The 25049-nt window shown below is 46.8% G+C and overlaps 1 protein-coding gene across 9 annotated transcripts in view; it reads left to right on the top strand.

Annotated features, from left to right (window-relative positions):
* FHOD3 (formin homology 2 domain containing 3) overlaps positions 1-25049 on the top strand; it is a 528593-nt gene that overhangs the window by 245079 nt on the left and 258465 nt on the right. For all 9 annotated transcript variants that reach the window (XM_042239380.2, XM_027960707.3, XM_042239379.2 and 6 more), the window contains exon 5: positions 719-824. In XM_042239380.2, the coding sequence (XP_042095314.1) occupies positions 719-824 (106 nt within the window). The remainder of the gene's footprint in view (positions 1-718; positions 825-25049) is intronic.

Below are 25049 nucleotides of genomic sequence, written 5' to 3'. Positions count from 1 at the left end.
CTGACGCTCAGGTGCCTGTGGCTCTGGTCTTTGAGAACCACCCTATTGGATGACTCCAGTGATTCCTTCCAGGTCCTGCCTTCTGTGATTAGACTGCAGGCTGACCGCAGTGGCTCTTTTGAGGGACAGTGTGGCTGCTGCAGACACACGGCTGATTCTGTATTCTGTCTCCTCGCTGTCCTGTGAGCAGCACAACTTGGGAGGTGGAGAAACTGCTCCTTTACTTTCTCAGATGCTGTTTGCAAGACCCTCGTAACCTTCCTTAGGGACTGTCCTTTGAAACACACAAGTGGCTTTGAGTCCTTCACATAATGGTCTGTACTGCAAGCCAGTGTTTCCTGTGTTGAAACCCAGCAGGCTTCATGTGGCCGGTCCCTGGGGACCTGTAGGGGCCTGGAGCCTGGTGATTTCTGAAGAATGAAAAACAGATCACTATAAATATTCCTGACAGTCAGGGGATTCATTTGCTTTATCTTTATTAGATTGCCCAGAAGGCAATAATTGGTCTTTGGCAAACACCGACGTGAAGACTGGTTGTAAAATTCCTCTGGCAACAGTTAAGATGCTTCATTTGAATAGAGCCAAACAATCTTCAGAGGTCAGTCTGGAGTCAGAGGCTTGTACGTAGTTTTCACTGCACATCCTGGATGGACAATGGACTGGGACAGTATTTGAAGTTTCTCTCTCTCTCTTTTTTTCTTTCCCTGTTTCCTGCCAGGATGACAAGGATTTGGTGCATGAATTTGTAGTGGCTGAAGGTCTGACGTGTTTGATCAAGGTGGGAGCTGAGGCAGATCAGAACTATCAGAACTACATTCTGAGGGGTAAGTTACGCTGGGTGAATGGCACCCAGCCCCTCCAGGAACTTCAATACTGAGAGCTTTTTAAAAAGACTTGGATTACCAGGTAAGGTGATGAAGACATCCTGTAGCAAAAGATGACTCCTTCAATCAGCTTTTATCAGTTCTCATAACTTAGAGACTGAGTTCATTTTACTGACTTTGCGTGAAATCTCTTCCTAATCATTGAGAAAAGAGAGCATTCTGCACACTAGGCTCTTTATATTCTCTTTTACTTAGTGAGGAAAGGGACATACCATGTGTCTTAAAAAAGGCCTGCATTGCAGCACAAAGCCCCCTAAAACCAACAAGGCCAATTATTACCTGGGAAAAATACTTTCTGCAACTTGGGTTATCACTGGGAGTACCTGTAAGAAGCACACATTCCTCATCAGGTCTGGGGTCGGCCTAGAATCTGCATTTTAAAGAAGGATGCTGAAAACTACCTCTATAATCTCATTTTTTTACAAAGTGGTGCATTTGTGGTGTTTGAAGCACTGATTACTCTTCCAGTTCATAAAGTAAATGCTCTTTTCAGAGTTAAAGTATCTTTGTGTACCTTCATGTAAATAATTTTCTTTGCTTCCATAAAGTCTGTGAATAGGCAGGGCAGGCATTATTAGATTGGATCATGTGACATAACTATTATCAACAATATCAACTTAGCAGAGAAAAAATTTAATGTAGTTCAGTATTGTCTCCATTTTGCAATTGAAAAATCTGACTCAAAGAGTTTGAGCACTTGCCTAAAAAATTCACTTCTAGTGTGAAGTTGACCACGGGCCATATCCAGGTACTGGGGCACATCAAGGCTGATTGGGGTCCTGTTCCCCATTCTGTATGTATGCCTGTAACTCCACAACTCTGTGTTCATATAAGGAAGAAAAAGACCTTCTTTTCTTTTCCTTGGATGGAGGCAAAATACACAAAATGTGATTTAATAGCAAATGTCCTTGGTTAGGGTTGAATGAGATGCGCACAGTGAAGCAGTCTCCTGCAATTTTCTGTTGTGTTTTAACCCTGAGCAGGTTTCTTATGTACTGACTTGTGACCCAGTACCTGGAACTCTATGGATCCTTCCCCGTTTTCTCTGTTTCTGGAGAGCCACTGCAACAAGGGCAGAAGCAAAAGGGAAAACTGAGCACTCATTAAAAAAAATTGAAATGATATATTGCCATAAAAAAATGTTAAGGATGTATTGTCATGTCAGTGTTAATTATTTCTGTTCATTTTGATAAATGCCAGGTCTGTGTGTGAGAGAGGATTCCTCAGCCTCAGCTTCTCTGCTCCATGTGAGGCTGGTGAGGCACCTCCTTCTGTCCACCTTCTATCTTTTCCTGGATGTGTGGAAGAGTCTCACTACAAGCTGTTGGTACAAACGCTTTATGGATGAATTTTATGATTTCAGGTCTCAATGTCATTAAATCATTTATATGGAAGCTTTTATGGTATGTGTAGACAAATTAACCATAGACTTTGTCCTGCAAATGGAGCAGTCCTTCTGTGTCTGAAAAGATGTGTGAAGGCCTTGATGCTCATCCTTGTATTTCCATCTCCACTGGCCCAGCACCTGGAAGAGGGCATGGCACAGACATAAGGAGCATTTCCTCTGGGTTATTTTCCAGGTTACTTATACCATGGATGCTCATAAGTTGAACCACATGGAAAGAAGTATACCTAAAATTGCCTAATTCTGAATACTGGGTCCAAATTGACAGTGTTTTTTTGTTGTTGTTGTTGTTATGTTTAAAGTATACATCATTTTCACTTAAAAAGAAAGTCTTCCCCAGAGGATGCTGGCATGAATACACAGACCTCCACATACCTCTATAGAACTAATAACCATCTACATGTTTATGCTTCTGACCCTTAACTAGGAGTGTATATATGCATTTTTATAGAGCCATCATCAGTATAAGCGTCTTTGTTCATCTGCCTCCAAGGCTGGAGGGAGTGGGGTGGCTCTGCCTGCTATAATCAGCCCCCTCTTATCAGGAAGGTAAAATTCTTGTCAAGAATCTCCCCACAGACCTCCCATGGATTAGAACTGGGTTGCATGACCACCTATAGCTGCAAGAGAGGCTGGCAGTGTGGGTGCTTAGCTTCCTGGACTCTAAGAGAAGTCAGGCAGCAAGAGAGAAGGGATTGGCTTTGTGTCTGCAGTTGCTCGTGTCTGCCACATAGAGGGAGTGAGGAAGGAAAAACTCAGCCCTGCTGAGAAAGCAGACCAGTGGTGGTCTGGTTGGAGATAGAGAGGCATCTGTCTGTCATTGAGGGCATCATGATTCAGGGGCAGTGTAAGCTCAGTGACTGCGCAAGGTCCCAAATGGTGAATTGTGTCCATGGTACTTGCAGGTAATCAAAGATGGTATTGACCTGGAATACTTCAGCTGGGCTCTCAACCCAGTGTACACTTATCATTAAGCTTGTGGTGGCTTGTTAATCTATAGTATCCTCATCTGCACTGGAGAAAGACACCAAAAGCCATCACCCAAAGCTTGAGAATCAGAACTCCCTGGCACAGCCAGGGGAGAGCCCTGCCAACCACCTGCTACTTCTGTCCCTGCAGGAAATGCCACTGAGGTAGGACCCTCACGTAACAGCACCGCCTAATCTGTGAGGAGACCCCACGTCTCCATTGCCACCACCAAGATCTTGCCTTCTGATTTTGGTTTTCCAGCAGTGTCTGTTTATTAGAGGCCAGACAGCCGCCATCTGTTACCTGGGAAATGAGTGAGCGCCCCCTCCCATTCAGGTTACTACAAGATGTCCTGCTTTCCATGCAGCCGAGGGGCCTTTGCACACCTGCCCCACTTCCACTGAGTCTCAGAGAACTTGGGGATAAGCAGGGCACTGGTTGCACATGTTAGCGTGTCTGGACGTATCTGACTGAAGCACGTGCCAAGAAAGTGTGCTTCTGAGGAATGTAAAGGACAGATTTCTTAGGCTGTGACTTTTGCACTTTGATACAAGGAAGCTATCATTTTCCTCGGCCCACGTGTTGAGTCACCCCTTCCTGACCTTGAAGATGTGGGCTTTTCTAGGGATCGACTGCCAGCAGCCACCAGACATTTGCAAGCAAGGACAGCCTTTGAATTGCCTCTTTGTCCAACCTCATTTTAGCCAAATTACCTTGGGTGAAGGATGGTGAAGCCGGGTGCACATCAAGAGAGAAAAACTGGGAAGAGGTTTCCAGTTTGGTCATTCACTGTCCCCTGGGGAGAACAGATGCTGCCCTGGGCCCCTCGGGAGAAGCATGGCAGAGGGCGAGGGCCGGCACCTCTACTGTGGTGTCCACAGAAGGCAGGGTGAGCAGGATTAGGGTTTGCATTGTGTCAGTGGGCCCTGGGGTTCAGGGGCCACGAGGACAGAAGTGTCAGGGCATGGAGTGTCAGTGGTAGGCGGTTGGGGGTGTGGACTTGAGCTGCTGGAGAAGGGGACTGACTGACCTCTAACCAGAGCCTCCAAACCGAGCCCAGACGTCATTTGGAAATGCTCACAAGCCATAAGGTGGACCAGTTGTCCCGGTGCTGTGGGGGAACGTACCCTTCATGAAATTTCCTCAGGAGCCCTGGTCTGTGTGACTGTGTATAAGGCCCCCAGATCCAAAGGAAACAGGAACGTTTGGAGAACCCAGTCCTTTTCACAGCTGCGTGTAGGACTCTCTTAATTTAGCTTTGTTTTTGCGCTCAGTCCTCCGTCAGCTTTTTTTTTTTTTTTTTTTTTTTAAGGCCCAAATATCTGTTGCCCTGTGTTGAGGGTATATCTGCTGAGAGGTAAAGACAGGTTTTAAGTTACGATGTAGCCTTGTACTCTCCATAAATGTGAGCCAGCTGCTGGGAGGAGGTCTTAAAGGCACAACATGCAGAAATAATATTTATCTGACTTACTATTCTTGAATGGTTATACCTAGTGATCTTTAGGGTGTGTGTGTGTGTGTGAGAGAGAGAGAGAGAGAGATTGCCCGTATTTAACATATATCTACTACTAAAGGAATTTTGAATCTCACAATTATTGAAGTAAGACCTTGAGAACTACATTCATGGGAACTTAAACTTGCCATGAACATGCTGAGCATTCACAATAGGCCATGTTAGGCCCTGGGATGTGCTGATCAAGCCAGGTCCTGGAGAAGCTCCCTGGAGGTGCTGCCTGTGACCCGCTTTGTATGTTATATTCTTCCCTGGTGGCTCAGAGGGTAAAGTGTCTGCCTGCAATGTGGGAGGGTTCGATCCCTGGGTCAGGAAGATCCCCTGGAGAAGGAAACGACAACCCACTCCAGTATTCTTGCCTGGAAAATCCCATGGACAGAGAAGCCTGGTAGGCTACAGTCCATGGGGTCGCAAAGAGTCGGACACGACTAAGCAACTTCACTTACACATCTAGAAAGTGCATAGAGGTGATCTGCTTTGGTGAGGAAAGAGATATGTAGGATCAATAAGACGAGCTTCCTTTTCTGGCTGTCCCTCAAAAGAAGCTGCCTCTTAAAGGCTAGTTTTAAGTGGAGAAATTTGATCATTTTGCCTAAAGCAAAATACCCATTAATTCTAAAATATTCTAATTCTAAATTCTAATGACTAAAATATCTAGTCTTTATCAGAGCTGGTTAAGATCTTAGAACTCCTTTAGCTCAGGCTTTGCATTTTAGGAGAAAACTGCAGATACTGTGTTTGCTTCTAAATTAAAGAAGAAAGAAATTGAAGTATAATTGCTTTACAATGTTGTGTTAGTTTCTGCTGTATAACACAGTGAATCAGCTACATTTCTTTAAATGTTTTATGGCTGTTGACATTTAAAAATGGAGAGATTTGACATTAAAAAAAAAAATCCAGATTTCTGGTGTCTTTGGAAACACTGAACCAGAGAATTTCAGTACCTTGCCAGATATCACTTAACTAATGGGGGGAAATGCCTTGTGTATTAGGGGATCTCTTAATGAAGATCAGGACTTGTGGTCAGATAGCTTTGGTTGGGATCTGTATCACCAGGAACCAGGCAGTAGTACAAAAGGATCAAATGGTAACCAAATGATGATGAAACCAACATTCTCCATCCCAGGAAAACTTAAATGTTTATCTTTCAACATTTCAAAGCCAAGGAGGAGAGTGAAGGTTGGGTTCAAACTAGATGAGGGGGTGGAGAGAGGGGCCCAAACTGGCAGCAGGGGGAGAGATGAGAACGGAAGGCGGGAGCTGCTTACTTCCTGAGCCAAAGTCCATTCCTTTGGTGCCTAGTTTTCTGCCCTCCAGCCGGCCTGACTCTCCTCCGCCCCTTACCGTAGTCCTGAGGTGCACCCAACTATCTGGGAGGAAATTTACTCTTTCTTACCTCTTACTGAGTCAGGACGTCGGGGATTAATCATGGTAGCCGCATGGCTAGTTGCGTGGATGACCCAACAGCACATGTCGTGGTAGCTGTTTGTCACAGCCCCCTGCAGAGAGGGGAGTTGAAACCAGGGTCACGGACAGAATCCTCCTTCATTTAATGTTTCTCCTCTTATTCAGTCAGTGTGATGGGGCTGTTCCCGGTAGGAAGTCATGTTGGCCATCGCAAGTTAGCCGCCCAAAGGGCCAAACTGACCCTGCAGAGATGAGAGTGTCAGAGCATCAAGGTCAGTGGAATAAAGGGGGCCTGAGATGGCACAGCTGACAAGAAAACCTGGTAAACACTGATATGTAGATTAAAAAAAAACACCAGAAATAGAGTTTTTAATTGTTTTTATTGCGTAGTTTGTGAAGACACAATTGTCTGAAAAGCAAACAGCATAAAAAGGAAAAATGTAAAAAATCACCCACAGTCCCATAAAACAAAGACCATTTTCTACCCCACCCATGTACATGCTTGTGTTGTACGTGCCTTTTATGAAAACAAAGTGTCCTGTCCATATGTTGTCAGCCGCGACCCCAGGAAGGGAGCAGTGGACCTTGGTGGCTGGCTTTGTGACATCTCCTAGTGTGCTTAGTCACTCAGTCGTGTCTCTTTGTGACCCCATGGACTGTAGCCCATCAGGCTCCTCTGTCCGTGGAATTCTCCAGGCAAAAATACTGGAGTGGGTTGCCATCTCCTTCTCCAGACATCTCCTAGTCCTTGGCACTGTTCTTTAACTTCTTTAAATTGCTTCTCCCTCACCTAAAGAGATAATACCTTCTTTATAGGAATGATGTGAAGCTTAAAGAGCTCGTTGTTGTTGTTTAGTCGCTAAGTTGTATCTGACCCTCTTGGATCCCCATGGACTGTAGTCTGCCAGGCTCTTCTGTCCATAGGATTTCCCAGGCAAGAATACTGCAGTGGGTCACCATTTCTTACTCCAGGGGGTGTTCCCTACCCAGGGATTGAACTCGTGTCTCCTGCACTGGCAGGTGGATTCTTTACCACTGAGCCACCAGGGAATCCTAAAGAGCTCGTAGAAAGATCTAAATAAAGGCGTGAATTGTAGGTATGACAGTTGTTTTCAGTAGTAATGTTGTTAATGCAGTAAGTGTCTGTTATGGCTGAATTATGTACCTCTCAAATTCATGTTGAAGTCATACCCCTCAATACCTCAGAATGTGACTGTGTGTGAAGATAGGTGGTTAAGTTAAAATGAGATCATTGGGCCCTGATCCAATATGACTTCTGTCCTTAGAAGAAGAAGAGATTAAGTCACAGACCTGTTGGGGGGAAATGATGTAAGGACAGAGGGAGAAGAGAGTCAAGGAGAGAGGCCTCAAGAGAAACCAACTCTGCAGACACTCTGAGCTTGGATGTTCATCTCCAGACTGTGAGAAGTAAATATCTGTTGCTCAAAGCCCAGAGCCTGTGATATTTGTCACAGCAGCTCAAGTGACTGATACCCTGTCCTTGCAAAAGAGTCTCTGGGAGTTATTGGGTAGTACCCAGGGTGAAAGTCCTGGGGATAGAGTTGTTGGTTTCAGAGGATGTACATTTCCATCTTGTTTTTGGTTGGATAATTGCCTCCGGAGTGGATGTGTGAATTTACGCTTCCATGGTCTCCACTTCTCGTTTACCCCAGGCTGGAGGTGAGCGTTCTTTGTAATCTTTGTCATTCCTGGTGATTGCATGCGTGCATACTAAGTCCCTTCAGTCGTGTCCAACTCTTTGCGACCCTATGAACTGTAGCCTGCCAGGCTCCTCTGTCCATGGGATTCTTTAGGGAAGAATATTGGAGCGGGTTGCCATGCTCTCCTCCAGGGGAATCTTCCCAACCCTGGGATCAAAACTGCGTCTCTTGTGTTGGCACGTGGGTTCTTTACCACTAGCGCCACCTGGGAAGCCCGTCATTGTGCAGAAGTGTCATTCCTGATGATTAGGGCACACTTACTCCTACAGACCAGTTTTATAGTCATTTTTATAAAGTAGTTTGTAGTTTTTGGTTGTCATTGTATGAAATTTGTCCATAAATTTAGGAAGAATTGATATCTTTATTTAAAAATTCAGAACTATTGTCTACATGCTCTTTCATGGCCTGGGACAAATCCTTCGCAAGAATATTTTCTCCATCTAACTCTTGTGTGCCATGTCCGTTTCCTTCTCATTTGTTACAGAGCTTTCTGCGTATCTCCCCAGGTGTTTTTGTATTTATCTTTTCTTGTTTATTTATTTTTGAATTGGGTCTGGTATTGACCACATGAAAGGATGAGAGGATTCTCTTGGGTCTTTTTCCTGTTTATTTTGTAAACTTGGCTTGGGAGTGTCATCTAAGAAAGATCTGTCTTGCCCTTCTTGGAGGTGTTTTGCTTCAATCGGGAAACACTGTGTCTTAGGGCCTGGATTCCTCAGTTGTGGCAACTGCTTGGCTAAGACTGGCTCATGAGTGAGGTACTTCTTCCCTGAGGGAGTGTTAGCTTCCTCTTCTTTCGTCTTTGCACATTGGAAACTCTCCCTTTGAGGACTTAGATGAGCCTCATGCCTACTGGAGACTTGGTCTGTCAGTTCTGGGTGCTCAGCAGCTGTGGTATGTGGGCTGGGCATGGCTGGAGAAGCCGGCCACGCGTAGCTGTGAGATGTGGCCTCCACATTTTGTTTGTTTGTTCTCGTTTGCTTCCCTGCTGCGGTTTTTGAAACCCCTGCTTTTGGTGTCTTGGTGCCCTGGTGTATCTCACCTTGGCCTGACGTTTCTGTTCACATGCTTGGCATGCGGTTGGGGACGTGGCCTCCGGGTTGAACCAGTCACAGACCTGCCTTGGGCTTTGGTCAGGACAGGAAAGCCACAGACTGCCCTCCTTGGGGGAGGGAGGCTGAGTCACTCTTGCTGCTGCTGTTGGTTTCTGGAGACAGAAGGGTAGCCCTTGAGTGCTCTGAGTGTCCCTTCTGTGGCGTCTCTCGCCACCCCTTCCATTCCCACCCTCTGTCAGGCCTCCTGCATCCCTCTTAAAAAACACTGGGTCAGAGAATATCAAGAGCTGCGCTTATGTCTTTCCTCTTCTAGCCTGCCAGGCACAGGGGTCAAAACTGGATTCATGCTGAGGCCCTTTAGGTCGTTCCTGTGGCCTATGCGATCATGCAATATTGTGGACTTGTACAGCTTTTCTCCATGACTTTCTCCCAGGAGAAGGAGCTGGTTGCTGGAATCGCCACTCCCCACAGGCCTGCCGCAGTCTCTGGCATATTTAGATGGAGTCTTCAGGGGCCGTAGAGTGTGGTGGGCTACCCCGAGTTTCGGGGCTCATGGAGCCTCTTCTCCACTTGCGTTTCTCATTGGTTATTTGGGTCGATTGAAAGGAAGGGGGCTTGGAGGCTTCTCACTGTGCTGCCATTTTCCTGGAAGTGTGAGCTCGTCAGAATCATCATCGCTGGTGCTCTGCGTCCGGCCAGACCCTTAGTCTGCAGTGCTGCATGCAGGAACATGGTGGGTCGAGTGGGAGAGGGAGCGAGGGAAGGCCAGAGCCAGGTCCTGACCTTCGGGGGGACACAGGGCCCTGTGCTTTTCCTCTGGGTTCTCAGGTGAGAGAGGCAGGTCCTGGGATGGACTGCAAGTAAGACAGGCAACTCGCATGACCTGAGCCCTTCACCACCTTGGGCAGCAAGCAGGATGTTTACCTTCAATATCCAGTTCTAAGTGGGCAGTTCCAACTTTAAACACCATCTTGGTTTTCCCCTTCACCCTCTTACAAGGTATTTTTTTCCTTATAGTTAGACAGTGCTTGTCTCTTGGTTAACTTTACCTTAGAATGGATAAAGCTTTTCTTTCAAGTTTTAATTTTTCTGAAGTAAAACCAGTGATTAACTCTGTTGAATGTAGCAAGAATTGAGTAGTAATAGAAGCACGCCATAAGATAGTCTTTATAAAGCAATGCAAGACTGGCCAACATTATCCCAAACCTGGAGCGTCGTTAGGTTAAATCATGTGAAGCTGCTGATCTGTGACCATTTTTACCAGAGACATGGCATAGCTGAATGGTTTAACTTAATATTATCATAATTTATTCCTAGACTGATAAGGTGCTTATTTACAATTCACCTTGCATTTTACGTGGGCTTACCTGATGGCTCAGACAGTAAAGAGTATGCCTGCAATGCAGGAGACCCAGGTTCGATCCCTGGGTCGGGAAGATCCCCTGGAGAAGGAAATGGCAACTCACTCCAGCATTCTTGCCTGGAGAATCCCATGGACAGAGGCGCCTGGCGGGCTACAGTCCATGGGGTTGCAAAGAGTTGGACATGACTGAGAGACTTCACTCGTTTTGCATTTTATATAGAATACAAGCCCTCTGAAAATTCAGGCCAGTTTATAGACCAAAGAGAAAGAAAGAAAGAAAAACCATTCTCTCCCTAATAAGAAACTCTTGGTATTTTGTGCAGTCATGCCTCCGAGCACTTCAACCCCTCACAGTCTCAGCCAAAGAGATTTCTCCAGAATTTCCATCTCCATTAGCAGCCCCCATCTTCTTCTTTTATCTGAGATGAGAAGGAAGAAAGTAAAACAGAGTTATTTGGCCTTTCCTATGTGTGGAATTTTCCACAACTAAATCTCGTTGCTCTGTGTTCATCAGGAATTTTCCCACTTTATTTACACCCAAGATGTGTCTCCTCACTCCGTCCTTCCCTCCTTTCAGTGGAGTTTTCCAGGGGAACTGCTGACAGAGTGTACTTTGAATCACAATTGTTATTTCCTTGGCTATAACCTTATCTTTTACACAGTCCTTATAGGGCTTCTACTTACAAATCCAGGCTTATGATAAAACAGAATGTCTTAAGCAAATTTTAAACCTAGCCTCAAACATGGATTAAAGTTATTTTCCTGGCTGGGATTGACTGGGGAAATGTCAGTTTCTGTGTTCATAGATTCTTGCCTTTTAGAGTTTTGAGGGCTCTTGGTAGATTGAGCCAGTACCCTACAGGACACCACTCTCTCCTGACACTGACTTCCCTTGCCATTGAGATTCCCAAGGTCCCCAGCGCGGTCCCTCTGCAGAGCCTCAGACCTGCAAAGCAGCAGTGTCCTGGGTGTCCCACATGTGCCACGTCCAAGCCCCAGCCCAACAGCTTCACGCCCCCAGGCCAGCTCTCCCCAGGCTCTGTTCAGAGTATGGATGAAGAGCACAGTTACCCATCATATTCTGGTACTACCTGGGGGCTTCCCAGACCCCTCACTCACAACCCCTCTCTGTCATCATCAGCTACCAAATTTGGGCTTCCCTGGTGGCTTAAATGGTAAAGAATCTGCCTACAATGCAGGAGACTCGGGTTTGATCCCTGAGTCAGGAAGATTCCTTGATGAAGGAAAAGGCAACCCACTCCAGTGTTCTTGCCTGGAGAATCTCATGGACAGAGGAGCCTGGCGGGCTACAGTCCATGGGGTCACAAAGAGTCGGAACATGACTGAGCAACCTAACACACACTCTTCACCCCCTTGCAAGTCTTTGCATCTCTTTTCATTCCCGGTGTTAGTTTCTGAGATCAGACCATCATTTTTTCCTTCTGGATCTGCTCTCCCAACCCCATAACTAGCTTCTCTGTTTTCAACCCTGTCTCCTGTAGTCCATTTTGCCCCCTGTTGCCTGATTGACCTTCTGCAGTGCCCAGCTGGTCTCCTTGGTTCTCCTCAGATGAAGGCCTGGCCCTTCCCTGTAGGTAGTGCCCACCTTGGTCCTGCCTTGATGTCCCTGTTCAGCCTTCTCCCTGGCTTCAGCATCACCCCTCCTCAGCTGATTCACATCTTACCCTTTGCTACCTGCTCATTCTCAGGATGAGGCTCAGATACAGTGTTCTGCAGGAGACCTTCCCTTGCACCTCCAATATGTTAGTGCTCTCTGCTTACCCTGGTCTTCACACTTAGCTCACTGATAATAAATATTTGTTGAGCATAGACTATGGGCCAGAGGCCCCAGGCTAATCCCGTGCACTGTACTTGGCTGCCTTTGTGTCCATTTCCATCCTTGATGCCAGGCTCATTTTAGGAGCTCAGTGAAAGACACATGGTAGACTGTCTGCAGGGAAGAGAACTCATGACTCCTGAGGAAGCCACTGGTTTGTACTAAGAACTTGGCAGAGTCTGGACTTGCTGACCTGAAGCCTTAGCCCATCTTATCTTCTTGTTTTGGAAGTACTATAGCACACATTGATTGTTTTTGGTACTTAGAAAAAAGCTTAATTATTGAATTTTTCTTTGGAAAGCTTACTAGTTCAGTTCATCAATATATTGTATGTCTTACTCTTTTTTTAAACTATTTTCTTTATTGAAGTATAGTTAATTTACAGTGTGTTGATTTCAGGTATACAAGAAAGTGATTGAGTTATATATGTGTGTGTGTGGGGTTCTTTTTCAGATTCAGTGTATTTCTTGATTTTAAATTTGTCATGATTTCTGCAGATAAATGGTATGCTTTATAACTGGTTTTGGATCTCAGGGAGTTATTTACTTGCCACCAAAACAAATATGCTCTGAGTTCCTTGGTGTCTGGAACTCATCAACTTTGTGGTCCCAGCTCCAGCCTGCTCTTTGGTGTCATGTAGATCTTCAACAGATATTTGATGGAAGGAAAATGAAAAAATGAATGAGTGAATGGGGATTCCCCAGAGTCATGACACAGAGCTCTGTCTTGGTCTTATTCAGTATTTTCTGAGTGGTTGTGGCTAATCATGGATGATCAGAAGACTGTAAAATGTGGGGACAGCTGTCACATGCTAAATGATGAAGTGCGATCTGGAGGGTTTTCACTTGGGTGGTTTCTGGTACCCTTGCCATATCAACCGCGTTATCCCTTGCTTCCTTTCCTCTGTGTCTTCTTTCTCCAGCTCCTTAAAGCTGGGCTCCACCAAAACCACTCCTGTGCTAGGCTGATCTGACTCATTTCTGGAGGCAGTTCCCACAGGCAGAGCAGTGCTCTGCGGCCCCCGCCTCACACACTTGTCTCTGCCCCCGGTGCCTTCTTGGCTCCAGGGTTCCCTGAAACACCACAAGGGCACCTGATTGTCCCAGAATTAGAGCCCTACTCCTTTCTCTCCCAGGTAGCCCTGTCCTTGATGGAGCTTGAGGCTTCAAGGGTTTAAGGAGGGCGTAAGTTTAGATAGTTTGATAAGTAAGGGGTTGTTTGTGGAGAAAGGGACAAAGTTGTTTGTTGCTTTTAGAGGCAGATTAGGAGCAGTGAGTAGGAGTTACAGGAAAGTGGCTTTTGACTGAAGACGAGCTCCTAAAAGAGAGTTGGAAAGCGAGTTGGTTTCTCTTGCCAATGTAAACTGATCATTGGTGACTTTCTGGAGCATTCTGTTGAGGATTCGGAAGCCACATCCAGCATCAGCAGGAAAGTGAGCCACGATGGATTAGCGATGTCTGTCAACAGCCTGAGTGGTGGGAGTGAGAGCCGGAGGACCAAACATGGCATTTGCTTCTCCTGGGCAAATAGTAGGCATTTTCAGAATGTTTACTGAGCCGATTTCAGACAGGTGTGTGGGACCATTAGTCTTCCAACCTCAGAACAGACTACTTTGCCATGGGAATGTTCCAACAGAGCCCGGCGTTGAGGACCTGTTAGGGCCACTAGGATTGAGGTAGGGTGCTACTGGGTGACCTCGTAAATTCCTCCCAGCTCTGCGATTCCATGATTCTTAGGGTGCTACTGGGTGACCTTGTAGATTCCTTCCAGCTCTGAGGTTCTGTGATTCTAAGTAAAACAGAAAAAGCAGAAGGGATGAATGCAGAGCCACTTGATTCTGCCTCTTATGTGTTCTGTATTAGTCGTCATAGGATTCCCAGGCTACCACCGAGCCTGTATTGTCCTTTTTCAGAAAGTTTCAAAGAAGCCCATCTGATTACATGGCATGGAGTCCAGCCAAGTCATGGAAAAGATAAACTGCGCTTAGCCATTTCGGGGTCGGTGTTCATAATGATCTGCAAGAGTCTGAAGGGTTATTAGTGAGTTTATATCCAGGAGTTCATCTGTTCACAGTGAGGTCAGGAGCACAGGAGCCAGTGGGCACTTGTTCTTTCTCCAGAGCCTTAGGACTGGGGACACAGAGGGCTCACAGCAACACTGTGGGTTTGGACTCATTGCTTAAACAAGGCAGGACTGGCGAAGTGGGTTGGGAGCTATGAAAAGAGGCCCACAGACAAGGCCGCGTTCTGGGCCTTCTTCCTGCCTTCCCTGCTGTCTCTCCACACCAGCGTCCCCCTGATCCAAATAGTTTCTCTCCCTCTCTGCCCCTTGCTGCCTCACACCCATCTTTCCAGATCCTCTTCCTATCTTTCCCAGCTCCTCCAGGTCTTAATTGGAGGGCTGCGAAAAGGGTGATCTCCCCCGATTCTAGATTTCATCGTTCTTTGTCAGTTTATGACTCTAGTTGGTCTGTGGTTGCAGGCCTCAGCAAATGAAGATGGGCTGGTTCATTCATTCATCAGTGAGTGTGACGTGGCGGCCTTACCTGAGTCAGTCACTTTGGGGTCTGCATATGGAGAAACAGAACAATACAAATAAGTACTGTAATTTGTCCTGTATTAAGTTATGCAGTTAAGTTCAAGAATAAGGTGCGAAGGAAGAGTAATCGTAACTTTGGCAGGGAAAGCAACAGGCATACTGTGGTCAAGGAGGAATCTGATATGGCCCGAACAATTCCATTCCCCTGGTTGACATCCTGTATCATCCTTTCTCCTTGAATGTGGACAAGATCTGCGATTATGATGAATGTGTGAGTATCACAGAACCACGATTAGGCTGCATTATGTGGTAAAGGAGAAAGGGTTTTACAGATGCAATTGTGGTCCCAAATCAGTTGAGTTCAAATTGGTTAAAAGGGAGGTCGTTCGGGGAGGGACACACTCTTCTGCTGACCTTGAGAAAGCGAGTTGCTTTGAGTTCTCCAGCCACGATGAAGCTGATGCTGCCAACAGCCACAGAAGCTTGGCAGGGGCTCCCCAGCCTCAGAGGGGACCACAACCCCAGCTGTCACCTTGATTGCAGCTTTGAGACACCCTGAGCAGAGGACCCAGTTAAGCTCCACCTGGACTCCTGCCCCGTGGAAATGGTGAGATAATAAATATGTGTTGTTTTAGGCTAAGTTTGTGGTAGTTTGTTATATATAGCAATAGGAGGCGAATATAATTAGCTGTAAACAGTCTCCATACAAAGCCATCTGGATGAGCTGAAATTGGTATAAAATACCGAGTGACCTCACAGGAGGTAGAGATCTTGGGGGATGGTCAGTGGAGGGCTTCACGAGGACAGTGACTTTGTCTTTTTCTTCTTGGGCCCTACAGGCAACCATGTGGCTGCCACCCATTCCAGCCGAGTTCCTTGTAGGGTCCCTGCTGCTGCTGGCATCATCCTCTCTTGCTGTCTCCTGGGACCCCTCACCCAGATGGCAGTCGCTCCTTTGGACCTCTCGGATGTCGGTGGAGCCCATGCAATGACAGGGCTTTGTGCTGCACACAAATGAGCAAGTAAAGGAGAAAGTGATCCAGAAGAAAGTTCAGTATTTCCAGTATGCCAGTGTCAGAAGAGGACGTGGTGGGCTGAGTTTTTAGGAAGAAAAGGGAAATTGATAAGCAGTGCCAAGTGCCCAGGAACTTGAGATGAGTGACAAGGCTTTGGAAACAAGGACTCTGGGGCAGGTCTGCAGAGATGGTTTTTGCCCGTCTTCCTCTGCCTCCCCCTGTTGACTCCTTCACATGTTCGTGCATCCGGCACGTGCCCTGTGCAGGGAGCTGCAGGGGGAGGGGGAGAGCTCCAGCTGAGATCCCACACCGCAAGGGACTTGGCAGTGGCCTGAGGATAGGAACCATCAAGTAAGGATGGATATCCACAAAAACACTGTATTAAGTTGGGTTTGGATGAAAATCCTGAAATCCTGTTTTTTTCTCTCAACTTTGCTTGTATCAACATTATGTTTCCAAAAGTGGTTGATGCATTTTAAGTACTTCAATCCTATAGCATCCATTTCAAAGATACAAGAAAACTGTTTCTCAGTTATTCTTTGCTCAGTTGTTCAAGATGTTTGCTTTTCATATTTCAGCTTTTCTTTTTTAAAAAAGAATCAGCTTAATGTATCATGTTTCATGGGAATTTCATAAAAGATGAAATGTGGTTCTTGAATCAATTATTCATTCTCATGTAGGCAAAACACAGCATAGAGGTTTCTAGGCATTATCAGGCTTGGAAATAAAGGAAATATGTAATTTTATGGTTTTGTTTCTAAATTCCATCTGGATTACAAAATCCCTCTGATATCAGTTGAAGTCCTAATATGAATGGTGCTTGGAACCAAGAATGGCTGATCTTTTTGTAAATTACAGTTAAGATAGCAGGGACCTTCTAGATTTCCTAAGAAGCACAGCTCATTCCCAGCCTGCCTGGACAAGCAGATGCTTCGTGGAAACTGCATCCGGGCACCTCGGCACTGAGGGTGGGAATGGTGGGTGATGCTCCTTGGTGTCTATGGATGGCTCCTGGGAGCGTGATCCCACCTGAGACCTTCTTGACTGTTCCCCCAGGGACCTGTGCCCAGTCAGAATTGAGCAAGCTGGTTGCTGTTGGACTCTACTCCAGGAGGCAGAGCCATATTTTCATTTGACTCATCTGGTCTAAATTAGCTTTTCTGATGAGTCATGCAGTGAGAGACGAGTATCATTTCTCATAAAAGGGATTTCTCTAGAAGGTGTGGCAGGTACCCTGTGAGTAGTCCTCTCATCTGAAAAACCTTGAGAGACGGTAGGGGTGCGGCCTGTCCTGTAACTTGGTAGACTCCTTGAACAACAGCTGGTGCTTCTTTGCCAATAGTTTTTGGAGGCTTGATGGCCGTAGGACAACTGCAGGGGGCCATGCTTTGGAGCTGCTTCTCCCCATGCTGCCAACAGCAAGGGTGGTGAGCATACAAGAGCTTCCTGCGCCTGCCGTCTCTATCAGCCTCCAGGGCTCCTGTCCTCTAAGGGTGTCCCTGAAAGTCACCCTTGTGAGCCTGTGGGCCAGCCATGGGGCCCGTTCCCTTGCTTGGCTGATGGCTGCGAAAGTGAAAAGGTAGATATTTATATTGCCAGGGGGCTGATGTGGCGTCCACTCTGGCGCTGTGTGGGGAGGTACATGAAGCTGAGCTGCGTGTGAGTGTCTGAGTCTGCCGTGTACCTGACCTCTTCCATCTCCTCCTAAGCTTAGTGCAGGGTGTCTCTTTCCTCTTTGTGACACCTTTCCCCTTCCAGTGATGCCTTCTTTGGGTCCTCCCTAAAGCCCCTCGGGATGCCTTCCCACCATACAGAATATTCATCACCATTTATCCTCTTGTCCTTCTCCCCAACTAGGCAAAGTCCTCCTTGTGGACCAGACATTCTTTTTTTTTGAACATTTTATTTTGTATCAAGGGGTAATGGACTAACAATGTTGTGACAGTTTCAGGTGAACAGTGAAGGGATTCAGTCATACATATGCATGTATCCATTCTCCCTTAAACCCTGCTCCTATCCATGCTGCCTGATAATAGAGCGCCATGTGCTATACAGTAAGTCCTTGTTGGTTATCCATTTTAAATATAGCAGTGTGTACATGACCTTCCCAAACTCCCTGCTGTTTCCCTAACAGCAAACATAAGATCATTTTCTAAGACTGTGAGTCTGGACCAGATATTCTTATTTGTGTCTGGACCCTCCGTGTTCCACTCTGAGCAAGCAGCTCAAAAAGGGCAAGGTACTTGCTTGTGTGTGTCTGTGTGTGCACGCTCAGTCATGTCCAACTCTTTTGCATCCCCGTGGACAGAGGAACCTGCCAGGCTCCTCTGTTCATGGGATTTCCCAGGCAAGAATACTAGAATGGGTTGCCATGTCCTCTTCCAGGGGATCTTCCAGACCCAGGGATCAAACCCACATCTCTTGCGTCTCTTGCATTGCAGTCTCTTTACCACTGAGCCACCTGGGAAGGTACTTGCTAGGCTTTTCAATAAAGGAGTCAACCAGTGACTGTTGTCCAGGGGGCCTCAGGGGGAGAACAAATCCGTACAATGAAGGTAAGACAGAGAAGTCTTAGAATCAAAAGCTGGAAAAAGAGAAAGAATCAAAAGACATGAATGTGATTATAGCCAAAGCTATGTCCATGCACAGCTGGGCAGTTAGGTGGAACCTCGACATTCTTGACTTGTCCCATGGAGGCTGCCGTGTTAGATGATGGGAGCCTGAAAGAATGAGCCCTGTCCTGGGCATCCGGAATGCTTTGCTGGGAAGGGAGTGTTCTCTGTTTCTGATCAGAGCCCTGTGTTTCTCAAGAATGAAGTCTGCCTTTCCACTGTGCCCTCCTCTTTTCCCCGTGCAGAGGGCACAGTGGAGAGAAGCATAGGGCAGTTGCAAAGCAGTGCAGGCTCAGTTCGTGTGGAGCCTGCGTTACACACGCACTCAAGTTGTGTCGGACTCTGTGTTGACGGTATGGACCGTAGCCTGCCAGGCCCCTCTGTCCATGGGATTTTCCAGGCAAGAATACTGGAGTGGGTTGCTATTTCCTCCTCCATCGTGGAGCCTGGGCCGCCTGCAAAACTCAGCCGAAGGCCGCCGGCTTTCTTTTTAGCAGGACTTCTCAGGGTATTGGAAGAGAACGTGGCTGATTTGTTGCACTCAGCCTGGAAGGTTTTGGGTGCTGAACAAGTTGACTTCATTGCATGGCTTCTGCTCTTTCAGAAACCTGAGCTTGTGCACATTACGTCACCTGTTTCTAGCCCAGTTTCCGTGCCAGTGTGTGTGCAGCATCATGCTCACCCTGCTTCTTGCACCCTCACGACGATGCTCATGGGTTGGTTCTGCACGTCACAGGTAGCTCCTCTTAACCTCCAGGGAGGATCTGACCTTCCCCAGGTATCACCATCATTTGCTCTAAAGAGGGTGTCTGGAGACAGATTTCTTAGTTGCAGTTTTATAAGTAGACGTGGCCATGGGCGATACTCAGGCCAACTCTGGCTGTTGCTTCTGAATATCTTGTTGCTCAAAAGTTCCTGTGTTTGTTCTGGAAACGTGGCAGCATTCAAGGACAGAGGGGTTTAAATGCGAATTCCGTATCAGACAGATAGAATTTGACATGCAATTTTGTCTGTTCTTTTTCTGTTTAGCCGGATGCTCCTATTATACAGTGAGGCAGTGGCCATATCTTTTCCCAATATTTTCATGGCTAAGATTTGGGAGTGGTTTACTTCAGCCACTTTATATTTCCAGGGGGAGAGGGCCTTCATTGAGTAAATACTTTCAATCCATCTTAAGTTCTGATCTTTTTCTGTTTAGTACAAGAAACTAAAGAGACATAGGATTTTGGAAAATATGTTCATATCACATGTATAAGAGAGGTGATAAGGCTGAAACAGTCTAAAGCCTGAAAAGCCATGTAATTTGGAATGGAAGCCTATTGTCCAACATTGGAAGTCAGGCGTCTGTAAAGGTTCTTGGCAGGGCTGTGTAGCAGCAGGCACTGTGAGGTTTAGGCTGGATTCTAGGAGCACTGACTTTGACCTCAAGAACCTCTGCTTCTTGAGAGACACCAGCTTCCCTGGGTGGGAGGTTTCGTCCCATGGTGGTGAGTGGCCTGCCGTGTCTGCACTTTTACAAAACCACTAAAGGCAGGAAGGGAGAGGGTATGGCCAGTGGGAGAGAGGACAGATGGCTTGGGATCAGGAAGATGGAATATATTTAATATAAAAGAATATGTACTCATCTACTAATTACTTCTCTTATCAGTCTTAAATGTAATTAAGATTATTTTGAAATATATTAAGCAGATAAAGGCATAAGGGGTAATAAAAATGAACTTGTGTGCATCCATCACTCAGTTTTAGAAATGTCACCAGTATGCGAGGCAGCCTTTCCTGGCCACTGCATAAAACAGCACCACCTCCAACTTGCTCTTCCTTGCTTCATGCTTCTCTGCAGGGCACCACCCAGTCTGTCCTACAGCCTGTATTAGTGGGAGGTGCTTTCTTTTCTCTGTCCCCCTGCCACGAGAGCGGGGGCTTCATCCATTTGGTCAATCAAGTGTCCCCCATGCCTAGACCAGCTTCAGCACAGAGTCTCATGCTGTGAGTGCTTGAAAGAGAAACACATGATGTGAGGCTCTTAACAAGCTGCGAACCTGCCCCTCACCTGTCTGTCTCACTGCTGGGTGGTTGTCTGCTGTTGGAGTGTGTGGCCACTATTCATCAGCTTCTCAGTTGGTCCACAGTTAGGCGGTGTCCCATTTTCTGGAATTGTAATCAATGCTGAGAGAGATTGAAGGCCAGAGGAAGAGGAGGCGACAGAGGATGAGATGGTTGGATGGCATCACTGACTCAATGGACATGGATCTGAACAAACTCTGCAAAATAGTGAGGACAGGGAAGCCCGGAGTGCCGCAGTCCGTGGGGTCGTGAAGAGTTGGACTCGACTTAGCGACTGAACAACAATCAGTGCAACCCCACACATTCTCCTAGTGTTTCCTTGTGCATGGGTGTGAGTTCCTCCAGGGTGTACACGGAGGGATGGGAGTGCTGGGCCGAGAGGGCGTTCACGTTAATCTGTAATGTGCACCGTGTTTTTACACAGCTGTGTGAACCGCTGTGAAGGAACCCAGGCATCTCACATCCACGCTGTTGCTTCTCTGGTTTTGTTGTGAGTCTCATCCTCCCTGAGGCCCCGGTGGGGAGAGACCCTGTGGCTGCAGTGGCTGCCGAGCCTCGTTCTGGAGTCTTGGGGTTGGGAGAGACTTTTTCTTGGCTGCTTTCCCCCGGCCCCTGGGGCCTTGCCCCTGTCATGATGCTGCTGGGTTCAGTGTTCCAGCCAGGGGCCGGTCTGCTCAGACGAGGGGCCTTAGAAGCTGCCGGGTCAGCCCTTCTCATCGCACCATAGAGGAAATGCGGTCTGAAGGGCGGAGGTGGCTTGGCCATGGCCTTGCTTCCCTGGTAGCTCAGCTGGTAAAGAATACACCTGCAGTGCAGGAGACCCCGGTTCAATTCTTGGGTCAGGAAGATCTGCTGGAGAAGGGATAGGCTACCCTGTCCAGTTTTCTTGGGCTTCTCTGGTGGCTCAGCGGGTAAAGAATCTGCCTGCAATGCAGGAGACCTGGGTTCGATCCCTGGGTTGGGAGGATCCCCTGGAGAAGGGAAAGGCTACCCACTCCAGTATTCTGGCCTGGAGAATTCCATGGACTGTGTAGTCCGTGGGGTTGCAAAGAGCAGGACACGACTGAGTGACTTTTACACGTCACACACTTCACACTTGGAGCTGCAGGTGTTACAGACTGAGGTGCTTTCCAAAACGCTCACAACAGCCCCGATGAGGACGGGCACAAGCAGCCTCTGTGTGCCTCCCTCGCACCGTCCACATCTGTGCCCCGGCCTCCGATAAGCGTGTGGCCCGGTGCACACAGCCACCCGCCCCATGCTCCTCCCCTTGGTGATGCTTTTCTCGTTGGTGACCTTGCTGTGACAGTCTGTCCCTTTGCTTTCCTTTCAACCTTGACTCTTGTTTCTGGGCTCACAGCCACTCTGGTTGTTGGGACCTTTCCCCTTCCTGTGTTCTCAGCAGCTAGCCCCCACTCCTTCTTGGTCTCTGGAAAGTACTTCTTGTGTTATTGGGAAGGGCAGGGTGTTTCCAGGACACCTCTGGTTATAGGAACTCCTTGGTTTAAAAGGGACTTCTTTGATATTTAAGAATTGTGCCTTCAAAAGCAAACACATGGCTCAATGGAACAGAATAGAGAGCCTAGATATAAACCCACAAGCTATTTGTTAATGAGTTGTATGAGCTGCTTGTATATTTTGGATATTAACCCCTTGTCAGTCACATCATTTGTAAATATTTTCTCCCATTCAGTGGGTTGCATTTTCGTTTTGTTGATGATTTCCTTTGCTGTACAAAAGCTTTCAAGTTTGACTATGTCTCATTTGTTTATTTTTGCTCTTATTTCCATTGGTCTAGGAGACCAATGTCGATTAATCTATGACAAGGGAGGCAAGGCTATACAATGGAGGAAAGACAGTCTCTTTAGTAAATGTTGTGGGTAAAATTAGACAGACTACATGTAAATGAATAAAATTAGAATATCCTTTAACATCATATACACAAATAAACTCAAAATGGGTTAAAAACCTAAATAGAAGACCATATACTGTCAAACTTCTAGAGGAAAAAATAGGCAGAATACTTTTAAGCATAAATTGCAGAAGTAATTTTTTATTCATATCCTAGACCAATGGAAGTAAAAGCAATAGTAAATAAGTGGGACATAATTGAACTTGAAAGCTTTTGTACAGCAAAGGAAATGATCAACAAAGTAAAAATGCAATCCACTGAATGGGAGAAAATATTTGAAATGATATGACTGACAAACAGGTTAATATCCAAATACACGGTTAGCTCATACAACTCAGTAACAAAAACAAACTCAATCAAAAAATGTGCAGAAGACCTAGACATTTCTTCAGAGAAGACATCCAGAGGGCCAGTAGGTACGTGAAAAGATGCTCAAGATCACTAAGTATGAGAGAAATGCAAATCAAAACCACAGTGAGGCATCACCTCGCTCTGATCAGAATGACCATCAGCAAGAAGACTGTAAGTAGTAAGTGCTGAAGAGGGTGTGGAGAAGAGAGAAGCCTATTGGTGGGAAGGTAAACTGGTGCAGCTACTATGGAAAACAGTTTGGAATTTCCTTTAAAAAAAACCTAGAAATAGAACTACAGTATGATCCATGAATTCCACTCCTGGGTATGTATCCAGAAAAAACAATTAACTCTATTTCGAAAAGATACATGCACACCATGTTCAAATAGCAGCACTATTTGCAATAGCCAAGACATGGAAACAGCCCAAGTGCCCATCAACAGATGGCTGGCTTAAGAAGATATAAGATACACACGCAGAGGAATATTACTCAGCCGTAAAAAGAGTGAAATAATGCCATTTGCAGCTACATGGAAAGACCTAGGGATGATTAGACTGAGTGAAGTAAGTTAGACAGACAAAGATAAATAGTATGTGTTATTACTTATATGTAGAATCTAAGAAATGATACAAATGAATCTATATTCAAAAGAGAAACAGACTCACAAATGTAGAAAGCAAGCTTATGGTTACCAAAGGAGAGGGAGAGAGGATAGGGTTCAATTTTGGAGTATGGGATTAACAGATACAAACTACTACATGTAAAATAGATTTTAAAAAAAGGATTCACTGTATAGTACAGGGAACTATAGTCAATATCTTTTAATACTCTATACTGGAAAATATTATGGAAATAAATATTATATAACTGAGAAGAAAAATCCAAAAACAAAACAAAACTGTGCCTTGAATGTCCTGCTGATGCAGCAAAACTTCGAGAAACAGGTTGTATCTAATGTGAGTCAGGAAAATGTCTCCAAAATGGGACTCTCGGGGTTGGCTCTTCATCCAGCTCCTCTCCCACCGTCAGCTGTCCATCCATTCAGTCATGTTTCAAGCCAGAGTTGTGGCCCCAGCCTGGCCCCTCCGGGTTCTCCTGTGCGTTCCCCCGAGTCCCTTGCCCGGCCTGGTACCTCTGCTTTCCCTTTCTCCCTTCCTCAGGTCTTGCACTTTCTCTGACTTAAGACTGTCTCTGCCCATCTCCCTCTGCTCTCACATCAACCCTTGGCCTTGTCGCCTGCCTACTTCTATTCTCCAGCTCTGGAGAAATCTCCCTACCATGTGGCTTTTATGACATCAGTGAAGGAAAACCCTGAGTTCCTCCCATGCTGAGACTGTGCCCCTAAACGTGCGCTCTCCACACCTGGAACTTGGGCATAGCTGTCTGGAGCTGCCGAGGAGCCCTGGGTGCTTAATCTCATGCCTACGCACTCCCAGTGTCAGAGGAATAGGGAAAGGTTGTTGCGACCCCATGGACTGCAGCCTGCCAGGCTTCCCTATCCTTCACTCTCTCCTGGAGTTTGCCCAGACTCATGTCAGTTGAATCAGTGATGCCATCCAGCCATCTCATCATCGGTCACTCCCTTCTCCTGCTGCCCTCAATCTTGCCCAGCATCACAGTCTTTGATTACAAGAGAGAGGAAGGATAGTTGTGTTTTAAGTTCAGGCATGGGGTACAATTGTGTTGCTAGTTGTAGAGAAGATGAAAGATGCTGGTCTGTTGCCTCATGCCGGTCAGGCTTCCATGGGTCACCCTCGTCAGCCAGGGGGCAGTTCCCTGCAACAGGAGGCGGACCAAGTTCCATAATAGGGTGCAGGGGTAAGGATGGTGCAGAAGAGTGTCAAACCTGAGGGAACTATGTGACGTGGGCTTCTAGGTCAGGTGGCACTGTAGTGATCGAGACCATTCACAGACATTTCTTCGGAGCCTGCGGAGCACTGGGCCTAGAGATCGATAAATGAGATGCAGCCCCTGTGCCCCCACAACCCTCCCACTCTCTGCTCTCTGACAGGAGAGGCAGAGATGTCAGAAGTCGGCCAGCTCGTCCCCATGGTCAGGCCTGAAACCACAGAATATCCCTCTGGTGTCGTGGGCCCCAGGTGGCAACCCTGCCAGCTGGGGGTGAGGAGGGCGAGCAGGGAAGAGGGGTAACAGAGTCCGGAGGGGCATGACTGGCATGGGGGAAGGAAGGCACAAGTGATGGCATGACGCCTGCCTAAAGGTCCTGGCAGCTTCCAGCTCCTGGGGGGGTAGAGTAGGAGTGAGGGGCAGTGAGGTCGGGGTGCAGCAGCCCCCGGGGTGTGCCGGGTGTTGGGTGTCCTGTAGAGGGTACAGCAGGGGGTGGGGTGCTCAGTAGGGGCGAGGGGCCTGGTCAAGGTTTGTTCTGGAGGTTGCCTTGGGA

The sequence above is a fragment of the Ovis aries genome, chromosome 23, assembly GCF_016772045.2.
Source record: "Ovis aries strain OAR_USU_Benz2616 breed Rambouillet chromosome 23, ARS-UI_Ramb_v3.0, whole genome shotgun sequence".
Classification (NCBI taxonomy): Eukaryota; Metazoa; Chordata; class Mammalia; order Artiodactyla; family Bovidae; genus Ovis; species Ovis aries.
Note: the sequence above shows the minus strand (reverse complement) of the source record. Positions and strands in the feature narration are given on the sequence as shown.